Source organism: Saccostrea echinata, unplaced genomic scaffold (genome assembly GCF_033153115.1).
Source record: "Saccostrea echinata isolate AGI-Se365-2 ecotype Australia unplaced genomic scaffold, CSIRO_AGI_Sech_v1 ptg000060l, whole genome shotgun sequence".
In the NCBI taxonomy this organism is placed as follows: Eukaryota; Metazoa; Mollusca; class Bivalvia; order Ostreida; family Ostreidae; genus Saccostrea; species Saccostrea echinata.
The window spans coordinates 718706-746613 of record NW_026889809.1 but is presented as its reverse complement, the minus strand read 5'-3'; the positions used below and the strand labels follow the sequence as shown (position 1 = coordinate 746613).

At 34.2% G+C, this 27908-nt stretch overlaps 1 protein-coding gene across 4 annotated transcripts in view; it reads right to left on the bottom strand.

Annotated features, from left to right (window-relative positions):
- LOC133175081 (synaptotagmin-15-like) overlaps nucleotides 1–27908 on the bottom strand; it is a 107199-nt gene that overhangs the window by 21119 nt on the left and 58172 nt on the right. For 2 of the 4 annotated variants that reach the window (XM_061310202.1, XM_061310203.1), the window contains exon 3: nucleotides 3413–3564. In XM_061310202.1, coding sequence (XP_061166186.1) covers nucleotides 3413–3564 — 152 coding nt within the window. Of the gene's footprint in view, nucleotides 1–3412; nucleotides 3565–12697; nucleotides 12733–17847; nucleotides 18134–27908 lie in introns of those variants that run through there. The other 2 variants (XM_061310206.1, XM_061310205.1) reach the window with 2 other exon arrangements.

Here is a 27908-nt window from a genome sequence, read left to right as displayed (position 1 = left end):
AAATCATGAAACTTGATCGGAAGTTCAAACTGACATTGAGGTATCAAGGTACAGAAATAGAGGCGGATCAAGATTTAAAAAAAAAAACATTACACAAGTGAGGACAAGCATGAATTAAGTTACAGAACTAAAGTGTCAGAAAACGATTAAGTCAAATACCAGTGGGGACATGGGGTGAATTAAGCTACAGAAATGAGGAGTCAGAAAAAGATCAAGACAACAAAACATTACACCACCAGTGAGGACAAGGGATGAATCAAGTTACGGAAGTGAGGAGTAAGAAAAAGATCAAGACAACAAAAATTACAAAACCAGTGAGGACAGGGGTGAATCAAGTTACGGAAGTGAGGAGTTAGAAAAAGATCAAGACAACAAAAATTACAAAACCAGTGAGGACAGGGGTGAATCAAGTTACAGAAATGTGGAGTAAGAAAAGGATCAAGATTACAAAACATTACAAAACCAGTGAGGACGGGGGATGAATCAAGTTACCGAAGTGAGGAGTCAGAAAAATTACAAAATTAAAAGATTACACAAGTGAGGACAGGGGATGAATCATGTTACACAAATGAGGAGTCTGAAAGCGATCAAGATAACAAAACGTTACGTCAGTGAGGACAACGAGAATAATAATGATAAAAAAACAGGAAATATCCAGTTTATGTTTGTTGTAATTCATTTTATTATTAAAAGTTCCTACAAAGTTTACTGAGATACAATGTGTACATTTGCGTGCATACATATCAACAAGATGAAGTCTATCCGTTATACTGACAAACGATCAGTAGAAACCAATGAATGAAGCTGCAGTGATTGATGATTGGCGGCTTGTCGACATAATTTGATAATTAAGAGGCACTTCTTGCCTATAGCATGATAGGTGGCAATAAAGTTTTTAGCATGTTAAACTTCATATCCTGCACAATAGCAAATATCCTAAAGTTAGCATGTCAATTACTTTTAAAATATGACCCTCCCATGGTTAGGGGGCATTTCATTGACAAACCAAAAATGAATTCGTCAAAAATAAATAAAAAATTCTTCTGTGAATTATCTTACTGTTATAATTCACTTAAGCGAATTAATGAATAAATCAACAGCAATATTCTCTGTTTTAGAAAAAGTAATAGACACAAATAACGATGTTGAACCTAGAACGTTAGTTATTGTTCGTAAGACCTCATTATAGAAGATAGAAAAAATAAGCGTCTATTATAAAGAAGATGCTTCGTCTTAAACTGGGGAGGAAAAAAAATCAGTGGACAATAGATTAAGCTTCTGGAAAGCGAAGCCACGAACGAAAACTGCCCAGAGCAGCTAACGAGTTTAAGTGGACCATACATCAATCTTTTGGGTCCTCCGATATGCTTAGAAGATGAAGATTAGTGAATTACTCAATAAACCTCAGGAGCCTTATTTGTGTCAAGAGAATTCTTTATTGGGCCATGTCAAGCACTGTAACAAAGATAAAATGACTTTCTCTCAAGATCACTGTAATTTAGACTCCAAATCTCCTAACGAGATTTTCAACTTGAGGCGCATGAAATTGAACGCTGCACCACTTAAACAAGTAAACAAAAATCGTGATTTAAAAGATTAAAAAGAGAGAATTTAGATTAAACAGTGCGTTTTTTTTAAATTACTGTAGAATTGTTACATCTGGAGTGGATTTGATTTTCCTGGACGTCACGGGCAATTCTGTGAACATGAATTTCCAATCTCAACCAACCAATGTTTCAATATAGGTCATGTCTTATACAAGAAGAACCTGTGTCCTTAATTTATGAAATTTGGCTCCAACAAATTAAAACAAAGTTAAAAAATTCAATCAAAAATTGTTAATTTCTGAAAATATGCTCAACAAGGGCAAACAGGTTTTGTTTAACCAACAAAGAAAAAGGAAAGAAAGAAAACAACAACAACAACAACAAAATACCGGAAATAATAACAAAGATAATATCCATTTGCTTTACATGATGGCCTTCTTAAGATTGAAATCTAAAACTGACAAATCTTTTCTATGTATGCATATTATATCGTTACTTGCATAGTTGTAATGATTTTTTATGTCTCCCGTAATCGAAGATTCATTAATTGATATGACGCAGCTGTAACAAGTACCACGTATTCCTTACAAGGAGATTGATAATCAGCAAGTGTAAAATTAAGATATATTCTAATGTTTAATCTTTTTACGTACGAAGTAGCCAAAAATGTACGAAAAAGTCACGAGTAAATTAACTAAATGTGCATTTATTTTGCTTTCAGAAATGAAAAAACAAACCTTACTTCCATATAGAAAACTTGCTTTGTACATTATGAAAGCCAATATCACAGAGTAAATGAATTAAAAATATATACTACAAAATATAAATATATATACTACACAGATTATATGATATGAAATGAAATAGGTGAAGATAACGAACAAGTGATGGATCTCCAAAAAAATATACAAATCTGTGAACAGGGCATATTTAACCCGGACCCCCAGAAATTCCAGAAGTATATGTAGTCCATTGCGTCATGTACCTTTAAATGGTTACATTTGAAGATTTGGACAGTCCTAGAAAAAAATTAAAAAAATCCCAGGGTCTCTGTCTGTGCTGATCTTCAATTAGTAGGTCTTGGCTAGCATAAAAATGAATGCCTTAACGACTCGAATCATGTCTATTCAGGCAGATTGAAGAGACCTATTACACCGGAACTAGTTCCTCGAGATATACGATCCCTACTTTTTTCCCCTCATGAGGTACTGTTGTGGAAGAGACTTGTCTTAATTATGATGGATTCCCTCGAAACACAAACAACTGATGTATAAAAAAATTCCGAGTGTACATTTTAATCTGACCCAAGGCCTTGGTCGAAAAATTCAGTGATAAATGTTTTCATGACCATCTATGATTAACATCGAACGATTATTACAGAAACTTTAAGACTTAAAGCATTGATGAAAATAAAAATTAGTGATATGTATTTTTTGAGCAAACATGCAGTATCAATTATGACAGACTGATCATATCCTTTTCTCTTTATTTTTTGTCTTTATTTAAGCTTAATGCAAATGATGTAGAATAATGATATTCAAGATAAATAGTACCAATCCGAAGGAAACCGAAATCTTGAATATTTGGTCAGTACAATTTGTTATTAAACAAATTTTTCCTGTAAAGATTATATTTACTGCAGAATTTATATAAATCAAAATAATAATTCATTTTGTGGAGTAACAATTTAGCACTGTTCATGTACATAGAGAGAGTGTCTCGGCTACTGTGACCTTTCGTTGCACAGCAGTAACACACAGTCAAACAGATTGAAACAACATGCAATCACAAGCCTCCTATAGTTTTAAATAATACGAGAGAGAGAGAGAGAGAGAGAGAGAGAGAGAGAGAGAGTTAAGAAATACCTGGTATTTCAACGGAAGGTCGTTTGACGTTGAGTGGTGACGTGGGTTCCGATAATCCCCCTCCCCCGGGCCGGAACTCCTCGGAGGATCCCCTCTCTATTCTCCTCCCTAACGTGGTCTGAGTTGGCACAGTGAAGGGGATTTGTTTCATGCTACAAGGAAGAAGTATCATAGAATGATAGCGCCTCATCGCCAAATCACCGTGAAGTCCACACATGTCACAAAATTAAGTAAAATCTTCAGTGAAACATTCTACGTAAAACTGTCTCAGACTTCACTGAAGCTATCTTGTAAACATGTTTTAATTCTTATTCATGTTTTTTCTCTGAATCAATACTACAATAATCCTGTTTTAATATGCTTTAGAATTCCAGCCGGCAGTGGGAGAGGCGCACGCTGTGATGTTGCGAGTGTTCGCTACAGTGGTCCTAATCGAACTGACTGCGGACACAGGGAAGCTCTCACAGGACAGGAATTCTCTGTATATACCAGGGAAAAATTAGGTTAGCTTGACCTCCATATAAAAAAAATCTAACGACCAATTTCTCATCCGTCCAGTAGTCAACGGACTCCAATGTTTAGTTTTAGCAGACATGACGGCTAGAGTAGGTTGTATTTATTCTGTGATAGGTTCAAACACAGCATTTGATACTTCCGTGAAAAAAATATGAAAATGGATGCGTTGATTTGAGTAAATGTTTCCATATCAGAACATCATCAGCGAATTCAATTAATCGGAAGCTGATTTTTCCCTGGTGACACGTCCGCGGAATGTCGTCTGCGTTGTGTCACGATTTCACTTAATGCTACGTTATGAATATATAAATAACCTGTTACAAAATAAATGTCAGAGATATTTCTACCAATGATTTTTTTTTTACATCTATTAAAACTATAATCGTTCTCTGCCCTATACCTGGAGACAGAACACTCAAAGTACATACATCAGGGAAACAATAGTGATCTAGGTGTGTCAAGACGTGTGAAGACGCCACCACTTGCCGGAGGAGAGCTGGAAATTTAGACCTGTACTCGGCACTCAGGGCCATTGAGCAGTGAGGGATCTTTATCGTGCCAGCACCTAAGTAAGTACCGCGACACGGGACCTCAGTCTCCACGTCCCGCAGTGGGATTCGAACACGAGACTTTTAAAACGATCAACTCCTTACTCCGCGACTCTTAGAGCAAACGTTCTAACCACTGCACCACCACATTTATTTTAAGGGTTCAACTATAATTTCAAAAGAAAAGAGGCAAAAAAATTACAATAGAGTAGAAAAATAAATTTATATAAGAAATAACACAAATGATGAAGGATATAATACTTTTAAACATTTTAACTATAACCGCATTTCAGTTTTCCTACATGTATCTACAAACATCACACTAATTTTCAGAGTTGTGCCGTTTTAGAACTATATACCCGGTATTCTTTCCACAAAAATATAGACTTCACATCCATTATTTGAAATTAAAGGATATATATTAAGCCAGTTAATTCAAAGAATGGGTATGTTAATTGTTTTAGTAAACATCCTGGGTCCAAAGAACTGAGTTTGTTACTTAATAATAACCATTAAGGTTTGCGACACTGCATACGACTGAAAACATGGAGTAAGATGATTTTCTGAAGATAAAATGATCAAGAGGTCCATGAAGGTCATCTCTTAAGTTCGATATGTCGATAAAAATATGTCCAAAATGCACACAAACTGAGAAAGGAAATCCAGCCCTGTGTAGCATGAAATTTAAGATTATTGAAAAGGATTTACTCATTATAATGCTGCCAGCATGGCTAGATGTCCATGAGAAAAGACTTAAAAATTTGAGTGAATTCTTAAATTTACTTGTATGAATAGTAAATAATGATTCCCTAATTCAAGGGGGGTGCATTGATTTCATGATCCCTGGAGGATAAATGCTCCTTATTACAATGTAAACAGTTTGACTGGTAGATGACCGGAAGTAGCTCCTTACTACATAAAAAAGTTTGACTGCTAGATGACCGGAAGTAGTTCCTTCTTACATAAAACAGTTTGACTGCTAGATGACCGGAAGTAGCTCCTTACTACATAAAAAAGTTTGATTGCTAGATGACCGGAAGTAGTTCCTCCTTATATAAAAACAGTTTGACTGCTAGATGACCAGAAGTAGCTCCTTGTTACAAAATAAACAGTATAACTGCTAGATTACCGAAAGTAGCTACTTACATGTATTATGACTGCTAGATGACCGGAAGTACAGAAGAAGATTGTCAAAGTTCAGGTTCGTTGCCAGATTGTGGAAAAGGGGTACGAATGAGGGTGTTGGAGGGGAACCCCCTCCTCTCAGCCCAAAAACGTATAACCTGTCACTATTTTGTTGTGTTCTGCTGCATTTCTTTAAAAAAAATTTCGAGTGTACTTTTCTAAAGGGGGGTCAATCGTACCCAATGCATCTCCTTCCGACGGCAATGTATTTTACAACAAATAACCAACTTAACCCCATTTGGAAACAGTGATCAATCTTATAAAGTTAGTAAAGAAAACCAATCGTGAACAGGGCAAGCAAGGACTCTTTGGAACACCAGAGGTGGGATCTAGTGCATAGGAGGAGTAAGTATCCCATGTCGAGTCGACCGGACACCCGCCATGAGCCTTTTGCACCGATGGCAGACGTAAAAAAATTCTTAATTTCAGTAGAAAATTCATTTCTCATAATCAAGAAAAAAGTCGCTTATTGTATGTGATTGATTGATTGTATGTTGTTTTACATCCTGTTCGAGATTTTTCACACATATACCGGTGAAGGGCTTCAAATTTAGGCCTTTACTCGGCACTGAGGGTCATTGAGCAGTGAGAGTTTTTTTTTTATCGTGCCAACGTCTACCGTGGTTTTTAAGGTCTCATCCGAAGGACCCGCAACTATCACTTCAAAGTGGCGAGCGCTTGGCGAAGGAACAGTTGCTACCTATTTTTTATCGACTTAGGTCAGTCGTGGCCGTGATTCGAAAACACGACCTTCCAATCACGGAGTGAGCGCTCTACCAACTGAGCTTATCTGACGGCTGTTGTACGTGAAGAAGTATAGAAGATATTTTGAAGATTGCATGAAAAGATGATTTTGGTCCGTCCTCTGCATGAGATGTCAGTAAACATCTGAGAGACTCAGATGACCTAAAAGCGCAGATCCCTCTGTGAGACTGACATTATCTCTCACTTGATTCTCTCAATTGACATTCATCTTATGACGTCACTGGAATTTATATATTTTAATAAAGTGTTATTTTTAACAAACCTTGAACGCTTATTAGTAACATGAATTAAAACCTACCACCTGGTTAGTCACAGATAACACGTCTTTAGAATATATTTTGATAACCAACTACATTACAAACAATACCCTCTATTAATCTGAAATGAATTGGTTAATTTTAGCAAATTAATAATGCCCGACCGCAATACTAACTGTTGTAGGGTATAATGTTAATATATTCAAAATTCTTTGAGTATAACTTCTGAACATTTATGATTAAGTAAAAAAAAAGTTAATGATTTAAATAAGAAACAAATCTGCATTAGGACATTTTAATTAAGATTAGTTATATGTGTCTCTGAGGCCGACAAACTCGAGCGCGTGCTGAAGACAGATGTATATTGCTTGTACTCCTCGCGTGTCAATTTCTACCAGATAACACGGACCTCACGTGGAGAAACAGACATGTTACTGACAGACCTATTTCCCAACAAACACAATGACGTCATCATATTTCAGGTCTTTGGTTGGTGATTACAATTTCTAATAATTCAGTAAAATGTGTCTATTGATGGAGTTTTGTTTCATTGAGGAGGGGGGAGGCCTTGATTTCCTTGCAACTGAAAATCATGGAATCATTCATGTTTAAGGACCCTCTAAACGCTTCACACTAAAGAATTCTAATTTTGTGGTATTTTTATGCAGTTAGAGTTATCTGTCCTTCGACTTAAAAAATGAAAGATGACACGTCTAAAATATGACCTAAGATCTTTAAGAGAAGGTCAAAGTAATAAAAGAAATGAAAGTTTGAAACCTAAGGGTCACAAGGCAATCTAATTAAAATCAGACTTCTTAGATCCGCGTCGTATACACTCTACCAAGGAGTGTATTCGCAAAGTGTATGCGGCACGGATCTATATAGGAAGTCTGCTTTTAACTAAACTGTGTCACAAGGTAGACAAATAAAATAAGGCCCATGCTTAGAAAATATCCTTGATCACGCTTTTTGCCAGGCTTGAGAAGATTACAGCAAATCCAATGTCACTTTGAAATTGATAAAAGTCTTAAGGTTTGTACAAATAAAAGAAGCAAGACGATTCATTGACAAAGTCACCGGGGTGGAGGGATAATAAACACATCCCAACAATGTAAGATTTTTGATGGAAATGACATTGTTTATGCTTTACTAAGTCCTTTCCGTTAACATAGAAAGCTATGCTGGAAGATACAATTACCGTACACACTCTTTGGTCAAAATACATGTAGTTATAAGGCATGTAGAATCGCTCGTAGTGTATAGGATTATTGAATAACCCTTTTTTTCCTTGTGGAATATTTTTTTTCCTGTTTCAGGAGAAACATTTACTCGATTCATCCACTTCCCGTCCCCTATTCACACCCACATATATTTCAAGTTTGTGATTACGCCATTAGAAAGGTTCCTGGATTGTAGGATGACAGCTACACGCCTTTCTTGGGACCAGTAAGGCCATTCGGCCTATTGTTCATAAACAGGTTTAAACCTAGAGTATTGTAGGCATGAACATATCAATGAATCCTGCATTTTATATTTTCATATGATCTTGCCAGCTCTTACGGCGTTTATTTCTTTTGTGTAATAAAGTGTTTACCGGTATCAATTTTAGTAGGTGATAACGATCAATTCCCTAATGTATATCAGCATTGTGTCACTAATTTCAAATTAGGGATAAAATGTACTTTAATCTATCCTGCAAAGCAAGTCAAAGTCTGAAAGAAAACTATATTCTTCCAGCCAGTTATTGTACGTATAAATCAAAAATGATTTGCACTTAAAATTTTATTGGATTTAAAAAAAAAAAGAGATATGCAATGGAGTGTTCACCTCACGGCAAAAAGTCTTAACGGCTTAAATTTGTTTCGTCTTCAATCTCTGTCACCTGTAGCACTGACAGGGCTTCTTACTGACCTCTGTCACTTGTAGCACTGATAAGGTTTAAAGTGACCTCTGTCACATGTAGCACTGACAGGGCTTTGTACTGATCCCTATCACCTGTAGCACTGACAGGGCTTTGTACTGATCCCTATCACCTGTGGCATGGACAGGGCATTTTACTGATCTCTATTACCTGTAGCATTGACAGGGCCTTTTACCGATCTCTTGTCAGAAAGAAAGGCCATAATTGTAGTTCACAGCCACGTTATAAATCAGAATTAATCAGATCTCATTTCTGTATCAGTGATCCCCGTAATGTTAAGTAATACCAAGTTTCGTCTGTCTGTCACACCGTGCCTCTTCTGAACATTAATAGACAATATATTGATCTTAATCTTCAATTCTCTATGATAGACAATGTACTGAGATTAAGCTTTCTCCTTATTTTTACGAGTGCCACCTGACTTTGACCTTACAAAATGTTGATACACTTCCTCAGCAAAAGAAGAGGAAATGCGGTGAAAGCGTAAAACAAGTAAAACTCAGTATTAGTACTTCTCCCCAACATCCTTAAGGAGATAACAAAGAATCATAAGCCATATATCACGAATGAACTAAATCCTTCGTAAGATATGGATAAAATTAACACACTGAATATTTTTCGCAGTAAGGTACTTTCGCGCTTCAGTTTATCGGACATTTTTCACTCATGTTGGACGCGCACTTCAGAAGTGATTTTAAAAAAAGAGTACATATAGACAATTTATTTCAACATCATTTTTAAAATATATATGACACATATTCAATGAAATGAAACACTTTCCTTTGTACATGAAATACTTTAAATGATACTGGAAAAAACGCGCAGAAAAAAGCCTGTCGCGTCGAGTGCGCGCAGATGGGTATATCTGTCGGATGTCTTAAATGGAATAAACTGATGAAACGGCCGCAGCTGATCTTCGAAATATTTAATACCTTGTGTATACCCTATATCATTGTAAGTTGGAGACCCAAGACTTTGAGGCTTTATAGCTTGTTCGTCACAAAGATTTATTGGTCACTGACCTTGCCATTGACTTTTTTAGCATCTTAAATACAGACACTCCCCACTTCAGCATTTGTCATAATATGCAAAAAACACGATCACTGGCCACCAAGTGGCTTTATCCTTTGTCAGTTGTTTTATTTTATTTTATTTTTTTCAATTATTATGATATATTAAAGCAAAGATTTAGACATGTCTTGATCTAGCTAGTTTTAAACTATTCTTTGATTTAAAAGAATTTCAAAATAATTGAACCTTAAATAAAAAAAATTGTTTTTTTTTAAATCTGTCCTTAGCGCCCTTAGATAATTCCTTAGCTTTCTATAAAATATAAATCAAACTCACGTAAGTCCTTAGTTTTCTATAAAATGTAAATCAAACTGACATAAGTCCTTAGTTTTTTGACATAAATGGCCAAAAGGACTTCCATTATCTCCTTAGTGTTACTTTGTCTACAATATCTGGGTTCCTGAACAAACTACATTTTAATCATACTTACCTTCAGATCTTTAAGTGAGATGAATTTTCGTGAAATAATCAGAATGAAAGACGTTTCAAATTTATACATAGGGACCAAATCATCATAAAAGTCCTTAAAATAGATTACTTAATATATACTTAATATATACAATATCGAATTCATGTATAGGGAATAGCAAATAACGATGCTTTAAAGTGATGGATTGGAAAATAGAATGCATATAACCACACGGATTATAAATTAATGAAAAAGTGACCCATTGGTCACAATGCTAACCTCAGTCGGATGGAATAATACGGAAAATATTGCCTTACGTGAGTATTTTGCTTAACATAGATTTTCGAGATATCTATAGATAGAAAGAAAAACGATCTACATGGAACAAAGGTTCCGAAAGGAACCATAAAACTTCATCAATCACAAAGCATGTAACGAATTCACTGGGCCATGTGTCAAACTAAATCGCTTACAACCTTAAAAGTAGAGATACTGATAACTTTAATCACAAAAAGTTTACAAATATAATCACATAACAAAAATCAAAATTAATACCATCACAAGAAATAACATTAAATATACGATGAAAAGTAATCTTAATTACACGTTAAGAATGCCTTAACCTTAATAACATGACAGGGAGCTACCTTAATCAAACGGCAAGAAACCTTAATCACACGGCAAGAAGCGACCTGAATCAAACGGCCAGAAGCAACCTTAATCACATGACAGAAAGCAGCCTTATTACATGACAAAAGGCAACCTTAATCACACAGCAATAAGCAATTCACATGGCAAGGAGCAACCTTAATCACACGACAAGAAGCAATCTTAATCACATGGCAAAAAGCAACCTTAATCACAACCTTAATCACAAGACAAGAAACAACCCTTATGCTTAATCACACGGCAAAAAGCAATCTTAATCACGTGGCAAGGAGCAACCGATATAGCAAAATACTGGCAATTGTAATCACACATTATCACAAGTCAAGAAGGAACCTTAATTAGACGATAAGAAGCAACGCTAAACACACAGCAAATGCAACCTTAATGATCTAGAAGGTGGCAGTGCTTTACACAGTGAACAGTCATTAATGGTTACAAAGGAGGCAGCATTAACATCAGTAATATCAATTACGGTATAATTATTTCACACTGAATTAGTTTTCTTATCTTTGGTATAAAGAGATTAGAAATAATGCCTCAGTTTACTTAACGGTCATTAAGGAGTCTTTAAGTGAATATCATGAAACGCATTGTAACTATTATCTAAACTGTCATCTAATGCAGAATCATAAAAGGATCACATTGTAAATATTATCTAAACTGTCATCTAATGCAAAATCATAAAATAGGGGTTATTTCAAAACACTTCCTTTTAACAAATTAGGTCCACCCCTAGATTTACGAAAATCTGCTGTGAATTTCTTGTGCTATGAAAAAATAACAAATCTAGGAATGAAATCTATGATTAAGTGAAGGCAGTTCTGATAAGACATCAATATTACTTATCACAGAAATAAGAAAGAAAGCCATCAAAGAGCCTGCGGCCAGGTACACCAGTAAACAATGTCTAATTACATGTTATCAATTTGATTGGAGTCTACTATTGACTCGAAAGGAATTAAAGATCTGTAAACACAATCCGCTGTCTTATCTTGTTATACAAGTCGTATTTAAACATGTCTGTGAAATGGAGACGGCGCCGTAATCGCCCGTGAAGGGGAAAATACATTAAGATCAGCGTCTTTTCTCTAAGGCACATGTCGTGAATTTTATCTTTGGGTACAACAGGAGTAAAGTCCCCTTTTTTTCCCTTTTATATTTAAAATGTTTTATATAGCGTTCATTCAACTATTTAAATCCAATGTTACTTACCTAAACTCGCCTTTTATGTTATTCCTTTATTTAAAGCTTACACCTGAGTATGATTTATATCGACTTTTATTGTACAGATGGATCTGACGAAGCATAAATAGATAGGATTTTTTTTTATTGGATTGATATTGCACTTTAGTAAATTTTACCAATATCTTAAACAATTTAAATTTTAAAAAGAGTCTGAAATATTTCTAAATTATTTCACATTGTACTACCAAAGCAAAATGGACAAGTATACGCAGGTACATAAGTATTGAATAAAACAAATTAATAATTCTCTAAAATATTCATTCAAATGGTCATTTAAGTGGGAAGGATGAATGAGTATTGCTTATTCTCTACCCAGACATACACATTAAATTTGTAACGTTGCGTTCGATTTCTTTGTGGCTTAATTTGATCGAAGAACTGAAACAAAAGAGACGGTTTATTTATATATTTACATTGTCTAATATCCCGGCATATATACTCGACACTTTATATATTTAAATTGTACATATCCAATAATTCTTCACATTTTCTTTTACCCGCAGTCTCTCTTTCCTGGATAAATAAAACCTCTTTATAAAATAAAGTTTGGAATTCCAAATTTTGAGTCTTTAGGATTTTTAAGTATAATGAGTTCCGTTTATTGTATATAATGAATATAAATTTAAATCAAGTGAGCGGCTATGAACAGAAATGAAATCTTTAAATGGTCTTTGCGTTTCCTAAGAAAACATGACCTACCTTGCTACCACCCGATGCATCATTAATCCTATATCGACCACTACCCAGCGATAGGTGGAGTTAAGATTGCTGTAAAAACACGGATCAAGCCGCGAACTACAGAAATCAGTCTGAGGAATGTCGACTTTAAACTTGAAAGGAGAGAAGCAACATTGCTTTTATCCTTTAAAGGCGTAAAATGGCACAGAATTACATTTGTACTCGTAAAAATCCAATTAAAAAGCTTTCTTCTGGTAAACATTAGTAACCAATCTGTAACAAGGAATTTAATGCCTACAAAGATTGGTATATGTTATGTTTATTCAATAATTTTATAACTCAATTGCTTTCTGTATTTCACGAAATCTTAGACTCAGATTAAAGTGTTTTCTCTAAGCCACACTTCATCAGTGAAGATATACACTGCATATAGAAAGATATAAGATCCATACTTTTATGAAAAAATATACAGAACTTGTCTAAAAAGGAAAGTGTAAGATAGGGGAAAATATCTAATGAAGAAACATTGAGTGAAAAATGACGAGAACAAGAAAGCTAGTCTAAATCTCCGAACTCGAAGACAGAGTAATTGAGTAGAGGAGAGGTTTACAAAGCATATCTCATTTTCTTATGAATGCACATTATTTAAAAAAAAAAATCATAGTATGGTTCAAAGCCGAACAAAAGTACATGTTTTTCATAAAAAAAAAAACAGAGCATACGTTTTCATGTAGAAACCAGTGCACATGTTTTCCTGTAGAAACCAGAACGCATCTTTTCGTGTTGGAACCAGAGCACACGTTTTCCTGTAGGAACCAGAGCACATGTTTTCATTTAGGGACAATAGCACACGTTTCCATGTAGGAAGCAGAGCACATGTTGTCATGTAAAATATATGAAGCGCAGTCTAAACACTTTTCTAAACTAAATAACAAGTAGTCAATTTTATTACTGTAAATTAAATCTGTTCCAATCACTACCCCTGAGACAAAAATCACTACCCCTGAGACAAAAGCCCATTGGAGTGGACTCAAGAACAATGAAGATCGGATGAGGAATATTTCACTCACACTTGACTCCTGTACAGCTTTGGTCCTTTGTAATGCAGTTAAATGTATGACGTCAGAAACAAAAGGAAAACTACATATCATTAGGAAACAATGAGAAAAGCTTCAAAACTATTTCCGAATAAAAAAAATCTTCTTTTACATGTTGAAAGGCATTATTCTATGAAAAAAACCTGTAATGGTATTACTAGTAGGCATCCAAACCACAATAGCCTATTTGAGAATGTGAAGGAACAGACAGACAGACAGACAGACATAGCTAAATCACTATAGGGGTTCATCTAATGAACAGACAGACAGACAAACATAGTTAAATCACTATAGGGGTTCATCTAATGAACAGACAGACAGACAAACATAGCTAAATCACTATAGGGGTTCATCTAATGAACAGACAGACAGACAAATATAGCTAACCCAGAATAGGGGTTCATCTAATGAACAGACAGACAGACAAACATAGCTAAATCACTATAGGCGTTCATCTAATGAACAGACAGACAGACAAATATAGCTAACCCAGTATAGGGACTCATCTTGAAGCATCGGTAAAATATCAAACTGTAGTCTACAGTGCTATGAACAAAAATTCCAGATCCGTGTGTAGGCGTGCGACTATGAATGTAGACTTAATAGTCAGTCTAATGCTGGCTTCTAACTACGAAATCAATATAGACTTACCAGTCTAGTAGGCTTACGACTACGAATATAGACTTATTAGTCTAGTTGGCTTACAACTACAAATATACACTTACCAGTTTAGTAGGCTTCTGACTAAGAATATAGACTTATCAGTCTGGTAGGCTTATGACTACGAATATAGACTTACCAGTTTAGTGGGCTTCTGACTAAGAATATAGAATTACCAGTTTAGTGGGCTTCTGACTACGAATATAGAATTATCAGTCTAGTAGGCTTACAACTACAAATATAGACTTATCAGTCTAGTAGGCTGACGACCACGAATATAGACTTAACAGTCTAGTAGGCTGACGACCACGAATATAGACTTAACAGTCTAGTAGGCTTACGACCACGAATTTGGACTTGCCAGTCTGGTAGGCTTATGACTACGAATATAGACTTACCAGTTTAGTAGGCTTACGACTACGAATATAGACTTACCAGTCTAGTAGGCTTACGACTACGAATATGGACTTACTAATCTAGTGTGTAGGCTTTCGACTACGAATGAAGACTTCCCTGTCTAGTGTGCAGGCTTTTGATTAAGATAATGGACTTAACCAGTCTTGTGAAGGATTCTGACAACAAATATAGACTTACCACTCTAACATTACAAACAAGAAAACATTGATGTTGTCATCAATTGTCGCCCGGGAAATAAATGAAGTAAAATTCCAATATTCTTAAATTTAGTCTTGAGGCAAGGTACCAAGGGCATCATTTTTTGTGAAAATAAAACTTAAGTGAATGGTCTTTTTTCATTTATAGTCCTAGAGGTTAATCTGTCAACACCCGTTAATCAAGAATATTGATCTCCCAGATTGAATGTAATTGATTTCATATAGTCCTGTATATTTACAACTAAGAAATTACTATTACTACTTTATTTATATATATGTATATTTATACATGTATAAACATACCCTGGACCTTTAGACCTCAAAATGTGTGGAATATTTAACAATGGAAGTTAGTCTTGATCATCAAACCGCTTCGATTAGGGTGATAAAGGCATGCGTCTGAATGATCAAGACTATAGTCGAGATTCACTGAAAGCTTCTAATCCGATGAAAGTCGAACAAAAACGAAGCCGTTTCAAACTTTATCATTTCCTCAAGTAACTGTTGGCTGCATAAAATATAAATTAGAATCAGACACATGTATCACTATCATCAAAAATATATTTGACTTAATGAATATAAAACACAAACTGTGTAACGTACGTTTTTATGCGATAAGAAAAATTTAATGTTCTAAAAAAAGGACCTGTCATTTTGTTGATAGTAAATGAAAAGCAGCTTTGTATATTACATATGAAAAATATATATATATTTTTAAAGATGTACTTCATGAAAGTAAATGTATTGCGTATCTCATAATTTATAAAGGGAAAGAACATTCTGATGTATAATCTTTTTAATGTATAGTTAACCTTTAATTCTGAATAACTTCTCCCACCTCAATCCCATACACCAAAACTTAAAGCAATATGAGCTGCAACTTTGATGTCAGAAATTTTTGTTGCAAAATTGTAATTAATTATTTCAATGACCAAAAAAAAAAAAACAACCTTTATAAACTTCTGTTGTTCATATTTGCAATGGAAGAACTATTCATAAGCTTTGATTGAAGCAAAATTAAATTATTGTCGTCCTGTACAATATTGATTTCTTGTATAATACTATAAACTTGATTGAACAGAATCCTTTTTTCTGAAACAATTTGATACTTTATTTCCGTCTCATTGATCAAAAAGGTTTAAATTACATAAATTTATCATAATATCACATTTTAAAATCAAAATAAAATTCTCAAAAATGCAGCTCATATTGCTTTAAATTTATATGTATAGAGCACCCCAGCTGCAATAAGCACTTGTTCTCCCAAGAGATCTTTTTGTAGAATTTTTATAATTCAAGAATTTTAGTGGCAAACTAAATTTGATAGGCGTAACATTTTAAAACTGTATAGAAAACACATATAAAGAACGCATAAAAGCTTTATTAAATAACTAGTTTGTAAAATATAACTAATGGTGTAATTCTATATATTGAGTGTCGCTTTCTGCTTGGTATATATATTTTTTTTCCTGCTCCCGTTATCAAATTGTACTTTATTGCTGTGCAAACCTACAATGTATAATTTGATTAAGAAGACCAAACGCGAGGAAAAAGGTATATATATACCTTCGAAATAATGAACCTAATTTATTTGGGGAAAAATATTTAGTTGAAAGTTAGATTTGAATTACAACCATTTTACAGATTTCGAGTTAAGACTTGATGGGAAAAAAATAATGGAATTAACATAGATATTTCCAGACGCACACCGAAGTGCATTTATTAGGTACTGTTCGTAGATCCTCTATTATTTATGACTACAATTACAGGTATTAAGTAGATTACTGTTCGTAGATCCTCTATCTTTTATGATTATCTTTAGAGGTTTGATTCAATACAAAAATCCCGTAATGTGGTACAGTGATTTAAGTATAAAATACAAACTAAAACTACAGTAAAAGAAACGAATTCGTGGAAAACTAGAGTAATATCTAAAGATACAGGAACTTGGTAACTTGCATTTATGAATGAAAATAGTCATCTTAAATGGAATAGATGTAAATAATTAATGAAGCAATCAACGCATCGACTGTTTAGAACTAACTAATTATTTTTGACTAATTAACAACTATATATCTCCGTGTGTGTTAATAAGATAATTTTATAGGTCCATATAAATGGAAAATCTTTTGCGCTTTAGATATGGGAAAAGGGAAATAAAAATCTTAATTAACCGAGAATACTCTTTTATTCTCTATAATTAAACAATTTTTATGTAATGAATAAAAATATGCGAGATACAAAGTTTCGTATAGAAAGTTCAATGACATACACAACCTAATTTCATTATTACAATGTTTTTATTATAATATAGCGTCAAAAGCAATACAGTGGAGGATTAAGCTCAACTCAGCTTCTGTAAAAAAAAATATGATTAAAAATGTTTGACCACTTTCAAATTCATACAGAAAGAAGACAAATGCCATATTATGTCCTGGATTATTTGCTTTGGAAACACGAAAGAGGATCCTTAAACATGTACCCTTGATAATGAACCATCCATTAGAAGAGTTCTTGCAGAAAGATGTTGTGATAAATACTAATTTAGTACGTTATTTAATTTGCTTAAAGACACCCCCTTTCCTCCCAAAAAAGTAAACACTCGGAAACACAAACACAATGCGAGAATAAATTGAATTGAATTAAAGGATCGAAAGAAAGTTGACCTAATATGCCAATAAACTTAAATTAAGGCTGTAGAGTGTCAATATCTATACAATGGCCATTTAAGATGGATTCGCATTAATTCGTATACTCTTTATTTTAAATCCCGTGAAATGATTGGGAAATGAAGACTCACCGGTCCATTTTTTAGTCCAGTCTGTAAACTCCGTCTTTTAGATCTGGTTCGCAGGTCTGTTGTCACTGATAACACAACTAAATGATGCTTAAACACTAAAGACATGAAAACCACACCGACAAAGCACTCCCATTAAAGTCAATTCATTCAATTCGATACCCGGCATAAAAGTCCCCAGTGATGAGAATTCGCGAGAATTAAGAACAATAAGCGCCTGGGTTTGTTGCAGAAATTCTCGCGAGATTGTGTATAATTACAACAATTAACAGTTACTGACTATTATGGGAGAGTAAGACGATGCGAATTTACAGTTCAAGCTCGGAGAAACTTGGACCATTCCTGTGTCCTCCCTCTGTTAAAGCTATTAATGGCGTTCACTTCATTAGATTTACAGAAAACATTACATTGGAATAATAATGTCTAACAGAATGGCTCTCGATATGGCAATATTGGATCAGACTTTGATGCAGACAGAATGTGATACTAGTCTAGGGATTTACTTCATCCAGAGCTATATTCCCTGGGTGTATGCTAATTAAACCACGAGTTACAATGGCTAATTCCAAAAACAATGGACTTCCCCACCACTATTGGCATTTGGTCGGAGAAAATAATATTTTCTGATAATGAAGAAGATAAAAATGTTTAGTGAGAGTTATACTTTTATTGTTTCTTTTTTTTAACATTACACCACATTGAATTAAAACATTACATATGAAATACCTCATTGAAAAAAATTATCCTACTTTCCTGCAGAATGTATAATGTAATTCAAAAAAGACAACCTAACCTCAAAGGATAGGGGAGTATAGGATGAACAATAGAACCTTCATCACACGGTCGAGAGCAATAAATGTATAAACCATATAACTAAGGTCGTTCGATATGCAGTGTTCTTGGTGTTTCGATGGAGACACTACATGTAGCAACTTCTCACTTTCGCAAGCGAAGTCGCGAATGTGTGCGAAGATGCGACATCAAGTATTCAGCAGATGGTGAAGCACCTTTAAGTACTGCTGTGTTCGATTTGCAATGTCGGTAGTGTACAAGTAATTAAAGGGGCGCAGTTGCAAAACTTCATCCGATATGCAATGTCCGGCAAAATGCAGATAATTGTACAAATATGACGGGCATAAATGCTTGATTTTTGCTGCAATCGAAACTTCTCCGGCCTTTCCGACAAGCGGAAAAACAACCTCGAATGTGTAACGTAGGCGTCCATGACAACCCCCCTTTTCATAAATTTTGAAATAAATGTAGGGAGACCTCTTATCTGCAGAGTTTGGAGCTCAACTTTATTGAATGTAAAGATATTACCTAAAATATACTACAGAGGTGACTTTTAACTCTGTCTTTCCAATGCTTAATAAATAGGAAGCGACTCCATCTTGAATTTAAATTTTTAACTTTTTTATATGAAATTTACGGCAAATGGATAATTACTTGCATTATACATGTATGACGGGCATTACTTCATTTGATTTGTTTTTCTTTTTAAATGCAGTAACCTGTGCATGTAGAGTAGGGTAACCCTAACCCTGGTGGAAGGAGTAATTCGTAATCAAATCTGGTTTTAAAAAACAATGACCCAACAATTGGTATTAAACATGTCAGAAAAATACGACCCAATTATGGGTTGTATATGCAAACTAGGTCATTATAATAACAGTAAAACTTGCAAAAATCTTATTTTAAACGAAGTTGTTGAAATCCTAGTAACATCAACTTATTATTCAGTAGCTTGCCTCGGTTTTAAGTGATTGTTTTCAGGGCATGCGTATCGAATCAGTTTGGAGTTATGAATACGATATACAGGTGATGTTAGAATTTTACCACATAAATAAGGGAAGTTGACGACAGAAAAGCTGAAGTCATCCCATTTGTTTAGTTATTTTGAAATTGGCCATTATTGCCAATAGTCAGTAAAACATTGAACTCGATTTCACAGAAATCATTTCCCTGTAGTCTTTGATGAAAAGTGGCTTGTATGTATGTAGACTGTGCCGACCTCAGCTTTCAAAATAAGATTTACTAAGACAATTATTCAGATATTGGACATATTTTAGCCTGTAATGATGTTCTTTGGAATAAGGATTCTCCTCCTTTTGTGAATCACGACAAAATTAATCTGTAATATTGGAAACAAATTGCCTCAAATTGTAAGCCGCTTTCCTGGAAAAACACTTAAAATTAATAAAGAGAATTCCTCAAGGCTTCAGGACGCTGGAGTTTCTGTCATTTGAATATATTATTTTTGTATTTATTCACGTTTATTTTACATAAAGTTAGCTATAATTTCTACAGCGACTGACATTGTTCATAAACAGAATGCTGCTTCTCATAAAACATCGTAATACTAACATCACCATTAATACCAGCATTGATTTCCTAGCTCGCCTTATGACACAGTAATATTTCATCTTGTTTTACATTTTTATTTTTTTGTGTTTGATTTAAGTGTTTTAGCGTCAAGTCTGGAATCCAGAATAAATACCGAGTCGTACATGGTTTGAAATGATGAATCGCTACCAGCGATTGGTAAAAGAGCTTGATTAACGGAACATTTATATTAACCATTAAGATCTAGCAAATAATGATTCATAATACTAATTGTTAGTTTATTCATCGGTTGTATTCACTTCTTCGCCTTGGAATAGAAAAGTGGAAATAAAATACTGATTTATAGTATATAAATTTCATACATTTTAAACTCTCTCTCTCTCTTTCTGTTTAATTGTGGTGGATTTATGTCATTGTGATCAATATAACATTTATAATGCGGTAAATACAAGAAAAGAAAATCTGTTATCGACATAACTAAAATTACTTCTCTCGTCCTCTGTGTATCCTAAATATGTCAAACACAGCATTTCTTATGTCTGCAACAACTGATGTACAGGATCAGATAGGAAATGACGTAGCCAGTATGTGTTAGTCTGGCTTTATCATTTGCTAAATTTGTCCATTAAATTGCATATTTTAACTTTGTAATTAAAGTTGAAAATAGCGTTTATCTATGTTTACAATTGACATTTTTTTTTAATTTGGATACGTAGATCAGGTTTACATGCATTTTACAAGTATGTTGGAAAATATCTTATGAATATTTAAAACTGACAAGTGGGTATACTTGAATGGCATATGCCGCATGAAATTTGTTTTTATTTTTATTCAAAGTGGTATTTTTTTCTATGTATTCATTGTTTTGCCAATATTTTTTTATTAATTTTAAAGCAAGAGCTGTACGTCGATAACCAAATTGAACATAAGTCCTTTCCCCTTTTCATCTCTGACATTCGAGGTTTTCAAATTTAATTTACTTTTTGCATGATATTCAAGGAATTAAGATTAAAAAAAATTCCCCCATTTGTGTGAAAATTGAAAATTTGAACGGATAATTTGAAAATAATTTTTTTTTCTCCTTTTCGCTAGATATTTTTTGGTTTTAAAATTAAATCTATTTCTCTTTTTACATGACATTCCAGGTTTTAAAATTATTTTTTCTTCCTTTTCACATAATACTCGCAGTTTTAAAATTCATTATTTCCCCCTTTTTTTGCATGATTTTTGACGTTTTACAATTTTTTAGTTACAAAAATCACCATTACTTTGGCCAGAAAGAAAACAATATGCATGTAGATAGATGTTTCGAGTTTGATATTACGAAAAGATCAGAAATACACCTGAACACCTTAGGCAAATATGCACCTGTCTGCCGCAAAAGTAACGAGCTTTCAACAGTAAGCAACATACCCTAACAAAAATTACCATTGTTAACTATAGTTTACTATAATTGACCTTATTTTCTATAGTATCAAAGATTTAACTATAGTAAATCAAAGTTTTTACTATAGTAAATCAAAGTTTTTACCACAGTAAATCAAAGTTTTTACTATAGTAAATCAAAGGTTTTACTATAGTAAATCAAAAGTTTTACTATAGTAAATCAAAGGTTTTACTATAGTAAATCAAAGGTTTTACTATAGTAAATCAAAGGTTTTACTATAGTAAATCAAAGTTTTTACTATAGTAAATCAAAGTTTTACTATAGTAAATCAAAGGTTTTACTATAGTAAATCAAAGGTTTTACTATAGTAAATCAAAGGTTTTACTATAGTAAATCAAAGGTTTTACTATAGTAAATCAAAGGTTTTACTATAGTAAATCAAAGTTTTTACTATAGTAAATCAAAGTTTTTACTATAGTAAATCAAAGGTTTTACTATAGTAAATCAAAGGTTTTACTATAGTAAATCAAAGGTTTTACTATAGTAAATCAAAGGTTTTACTATAGTAAATCAAAGGTTTTACTATAATAAATTAAAATATTTTTACTATGGATTTCAGATTGTTATATTTTATGTTCTCCAATTCATACATGCATATTTTTTATATTAAATGGAACTATTACTTGCATTTCCACTTATTATTTCCAAATTTTACATCACTGTTATCGAATTTTAGAGATTTTAAGCTTTAAAACCTCAAAAAGGTCTAGAGTAAAGTTTCATAGTAAAACAAAGTATCAAAGTATTTATTATAGTTAACTATTGTAAACTATAAAAAAAATTGTTAGGGATATGATACAAAAGTAATGAGCTGTCACGCAACTATGTCCTATCAGTCAGATTAAAGAAAAACAGTAAAGAACTGAGACCCAGAACTAAACATTACTATATCATTATAACATCTAGAACTGAGCATAACCATGTCATTATAACATCTAGAACTAAGCTGTACCATGTCAGTATAACATCTAGAACTGAGCATAACCATTTAAGAAATAAGGTATCATTTTTAAACATCTATCGGGCTATAAATAAGGGTTGGTCACGAGATCAAATTCCATAAAGCCCGAAGGGCTTTATGGTAAATTTGATCTCGTACCATCCCGTATTTATATCCCGATAGACGTTTCAAAATGACACCTTATTACTTATATTTACATTTGTGACTTATTCATATTATATATTAGCCTGATTATTACCTTTAACGCGTGAAATGTTTCATTTTTTCAAACTCAACGGCACAAGTTTGATCTATTGATTGCGCGTCGACCCTTTATGACGTCACTGAGAAATAACGTCGAACGTTTATGACGCGAGGAACCAGTGTTTATACGGATGTATATACGCGTTGCTTTTAATGGTGTTACAGTGCAGGGAACTAATTTTGTTACAAAAACCAGCATCAGCATAAGCATTAGTAGCATCAGGATCGAGCTAGCATCAGCATCAGCATTTAAAAAACAGCATTACCAGGATCAGCATCAGCAAGCAAAGGATAAAACCAGCATTGACCTACATAAAATCAGCATTATCCTACTAGCATCAGAAAATCAATGAGTTTTAATTCAGTAAAAAATCAAAAAAGAAAGAAAGAATGTTGGTTAAAGTATTCACATTATTGATACATAGTGAGATATTATGATCAAATAATTGTAAAAGGCACTTTTATTGCTTTAAACGGCAATGCTGAAATTCATTATCTACTTCCAGTAGCATGATGCTACTTCCGGTAGCATTGACCTAATTATAAAACAGCATCAGGATAAGGATTACTAGCATTAAATCAGCAAGCAAAGGAAGCATTCAAATCAGCAAGCAAAGGAAGCATTCAAATCAGCATCGATGCTGTAACAAAATTAGTTTCCTGCACTGTATATAAAAGAAAACATTTGCAAATGTAAATATGTCAGTATAATCCCTAGAATTGAGAATAACCATGTCAGTATAACACCTACAACTGTACATAACCATGTCAGTATAACATCTAGAACTGAGCATAACCATGTCAGTATAACATCCAGGACTAAGCTATACCATGTCAGTATAACACACAGAACTAAGCTACACAATGTCTGTATAACACCCAGAACTAAACTATACCATGTCTGTATAACACCCAGAACTAAGCTATACCACGTCTGTATAACACCCAGAACTAAGCTATACCATGTCAGTATAATACCCAGAACTAAGCTATACTATGTCAGTGTAACACCCAGAACTAAGCTATACCATGTCAGTATAACACTCAGAACTAAGCTATACCATTCCAGTATAACACCCAGAACTAAGCTATACCATGTCAGCATAACACACAGAAATAAGCTATACCATGTCTGTATAACACCCAGAACAAAGCTATACCATGTCATTATAAAACCCAAAACTAAGCTATACCATGTCAGTATAACACCAAGAACTAAGCTATATCATTTCAGTATAACACACAGAACTAAGCTATACCACGTCAGTATAATATCCAACACTGAGCTATATAATGTCATTATAACACCCAGAACTAAGCTACACCATGTCAGTATAACACCAAGACCTAAGCAATACCATGTCAGTATAACACCCAGAACTAAGCTACACCATGTCAGTATAACACCAAGAACTAAGCTATATCATGTCAGTATAACACCAAGAACTAAGCTATATCATGTCAGTATAACACGTAGAACTAAGCTATACCATGTCAGTATAACACCCAGAACTAAGCTATACCATGTCAGTATCACATACAGAACTAAACTATACCATGTCAGTATAACACCAAGGAATAAGCTATACCATGTCAGTATAACAATCAGAACTAAGCTATACCATGTCAGTATAACACCCATAAATAAGCTATACCATGTCAGTATAACACCCAGAACAAAGCTATACTATGTCAGTGTAACACCCAGAACTAAGCTATACCATGTCAGTATAACACCCAGAACTAAGCTATACCATGTCAGTATAACACCCAGAACTAAGCTATACCATGTCAGTATAACACCTAGAACTAAGCTATACCATGTCAGTATAACACCCAGAACTAAGTTATACCATGTCAATATAACACTCAGAACTAAGCTATACTATGTCAGTGTAACACCCAGAACTAAGCTATACCATGTCAGTATAACACCCAGAACTAAGCTATACCATGTCAGTATAACACCCAGAACTAAGCTCTAACATGTCAGTATAACACCTAGAACTAAGCTATGCTATGTCAGTATAACACCCAGAACTAAGCTATACCATGTCAGTATAACACCCAGAACTAAGCTACACCATGTCAGTATAACACTCAGAAATAAACTATACCATGTCAGTATAATACCCAGAACTAAGCTATACCATGTCAATATAAAACCCAGAACTAAGCTATACCAGGTCAGTATAACACCCAGGACTAAGTTATACCATGTCAGTATAACACCCAGGACTAAGCTATACCATGTCAGTATAACACCCAGAACTAATCTATACTATGTCAGTATAACATACAGATCTTAGCTACCGGTATAACATGTCAGTATAACACCCAGAACTAAGTTACACCATGTCAGTATAACACCAAGAACTAAGCTATACCATGTCAGTGTAACACCCAGAACTAAGCTATACTATGTCAGTATAACACCCAGAACTAAGCTATACCATGTCAGTATATCACCCAGAACTAAGCTATACCATGTCTGTATAACACCCAGAACTAAGCTATACCATGTCAGTATAACACCTAGAACTAAGCTATACCATGTCAGTATAACACCAAGAACTAAGCTATACCATGTCAGTATAACACTCAGAACTAAGCTATACTACGTCAGTGTAACACCCAGAACTAAGCTATACCATGTCAGTATAACACCCAGAACTAAGCTATACCATGTCAGTATAACACCCAGAACTAAGCTCTAACATGTCAGTATAACACCTAGAACTAAGCTATGCTATGTCAGTATAACACCCAGAACTAAGCTATACCATGTCAGTATAACACCCAGAACTAAGCTACACCATGTCAGTATAACACTCAGAAATAAACTATACCATGTCAGTATAATACCCAGAACTAAGCTATACCATGTCAATATAACACCCAGAACTAAGCTATACCAGGTCAGTATAACACCCAGGACTAAGTTATACCATGTCAGTATAACACCCAGGACTAAGCTATACCATGTCAGTATAACACCCAGAACTAATCTATACTATGTCAGTATAACATACAGATCTTAGCTACCGGTATAACATGTCAGTATAACACCCAGAACTAAGTTACACCATGTCAGTATAACACCAAGAACTAAGCTATACCATGTCAGTGTAACACCCAGAACTAAGCTATACCAAGTCAGTATAACACCCAGAACTAAGCTATACCATGTCAGTATATCACCCAGAACTAAGCTATACCATTTCTGTATAACACCCAGAACTAAGCTATACCATGTCAGTATATCACCCAGAACTAAGCTATACCATGTCAGTATAACACCAAGAACTAAGCTATACCATGTCAGTATAACACCCAGAACTAAGCTATACTACGTCAGTATAACATACAGAACTAAGCTATACCATGTCATTATAACACCCAGAACTAAGCTATACCATGTCAGTATAATACCCAGAACTAAGCTATACCATGTCAGCATAACACTCAGAAATAAACTATACCATGTCAGTATAATACCCAGAACTAAGCTATACCATGTCAATATAACACCTAGAACTAAGCTATACCAGGTCAGTATAACACCCAGGACTAAGCTATACCATGTCAGTATAACACCCAGGACTAAGCTATACCATGCCATTATAACACCCAGAACTAGGCTATACCATGTCAGTACAACACCCAGGACTAAGCTATACCATGTCATTATAACACCCAGAACTAAGCTATACCATGTCAGTATAACACCCAGGACTAAGCTATACCATGTCAGTATAACACCCAGAACTAGGCTATACCATGTCCGTATAACACCCAGAACTGAGCTATACCATTTCAGTATAACATACAGAGATTAGCTATAACATGTCTGTATAACACCCAGGACTGAGCAAAACCATTTCTGTATAACACCCGTCCTAAGCTGCCATGTCAGTATAACACCCAGAACTAAGCTATACCATGTCAGTATAATACCCAGAACTAAGCTATACCATGTCAGTATAATACCCAGAACTAAGCTATACCATGTCAGTATAACACCAGCTACCATGTCGGTATGAGACTCAGAACTCAGCATTACTATTTCAGTATTAATACCCTGAATGGAGCATTACCATGCCAGTATAACACCAAGAAATAAGCATAGTCATGTAAATATAACATCCAAAATTGAGCATTAACATGTGTGTACAAGGCCCAGAACTGGATATTATCATGTCAGTATAATACCCATAACTAAGCATTGCCATTTAATTATAATACCCACAACTAAGCATTATCATTTAATTATAATACCCATAACTAAGCATTGCCATTTAATACCCTTAACTAAGCATTGCCAGTCACTTCGAACAGTACTCAGTTGCATTCTTTCATTGTAACTTCCTTGCTTCAGAAAAATGCAAAAAATAGAAAAATCGATTAAGCATTGGTTTTCTCATCTTCGTCTTGTTTGGCCTTAAGAAAGTCAAGTAAATTGCAATTTCCAGAATAATAAGCTCCATATTACGGACGAATTGACATTTGGTCTCTGGCACTTTCTGACAACGATGAGTCGTAATATGTGATTCAGCATAACGTCTTGCTATTTCTATTTAACGTATAAGTGAACAAGTTTTGTCCAAGCATAAAAATGCAATTGAAAAAAATATTTTGTTTGTGATTGGTTTTGACCTCGTTCCAGCATATGGTGAGATGCCACTTCAAACTCAGTTAATAGCATTACAGCTATTTTGTATAAAAGACCACAACTGTAAGATACCAATTTATGTGCATCTTATAATAAACAACTTGTTTTAGGTAAAACACATTTTACTAAAGCATCTCTCTCAGTTCTCTCAGTATTGTATAAGCTGATTTCTTTCTAAAGGCCACCACCCTCCCTACTTTATATCACATTGTATCAGCTAATTTATTTACTAGAGCCACCGCACAGTCCCTACTTCATATCATAGTGTATCAGCTGATTTATTTATTAGAGCCACCACCCTCCCTACTTCATATCATAGTGTATCAGCTGATTTATTCATTAAGGCCACCACTCCCTACTTCATATCACAGTGTAACAGCTGATTTATTTATTAAGGC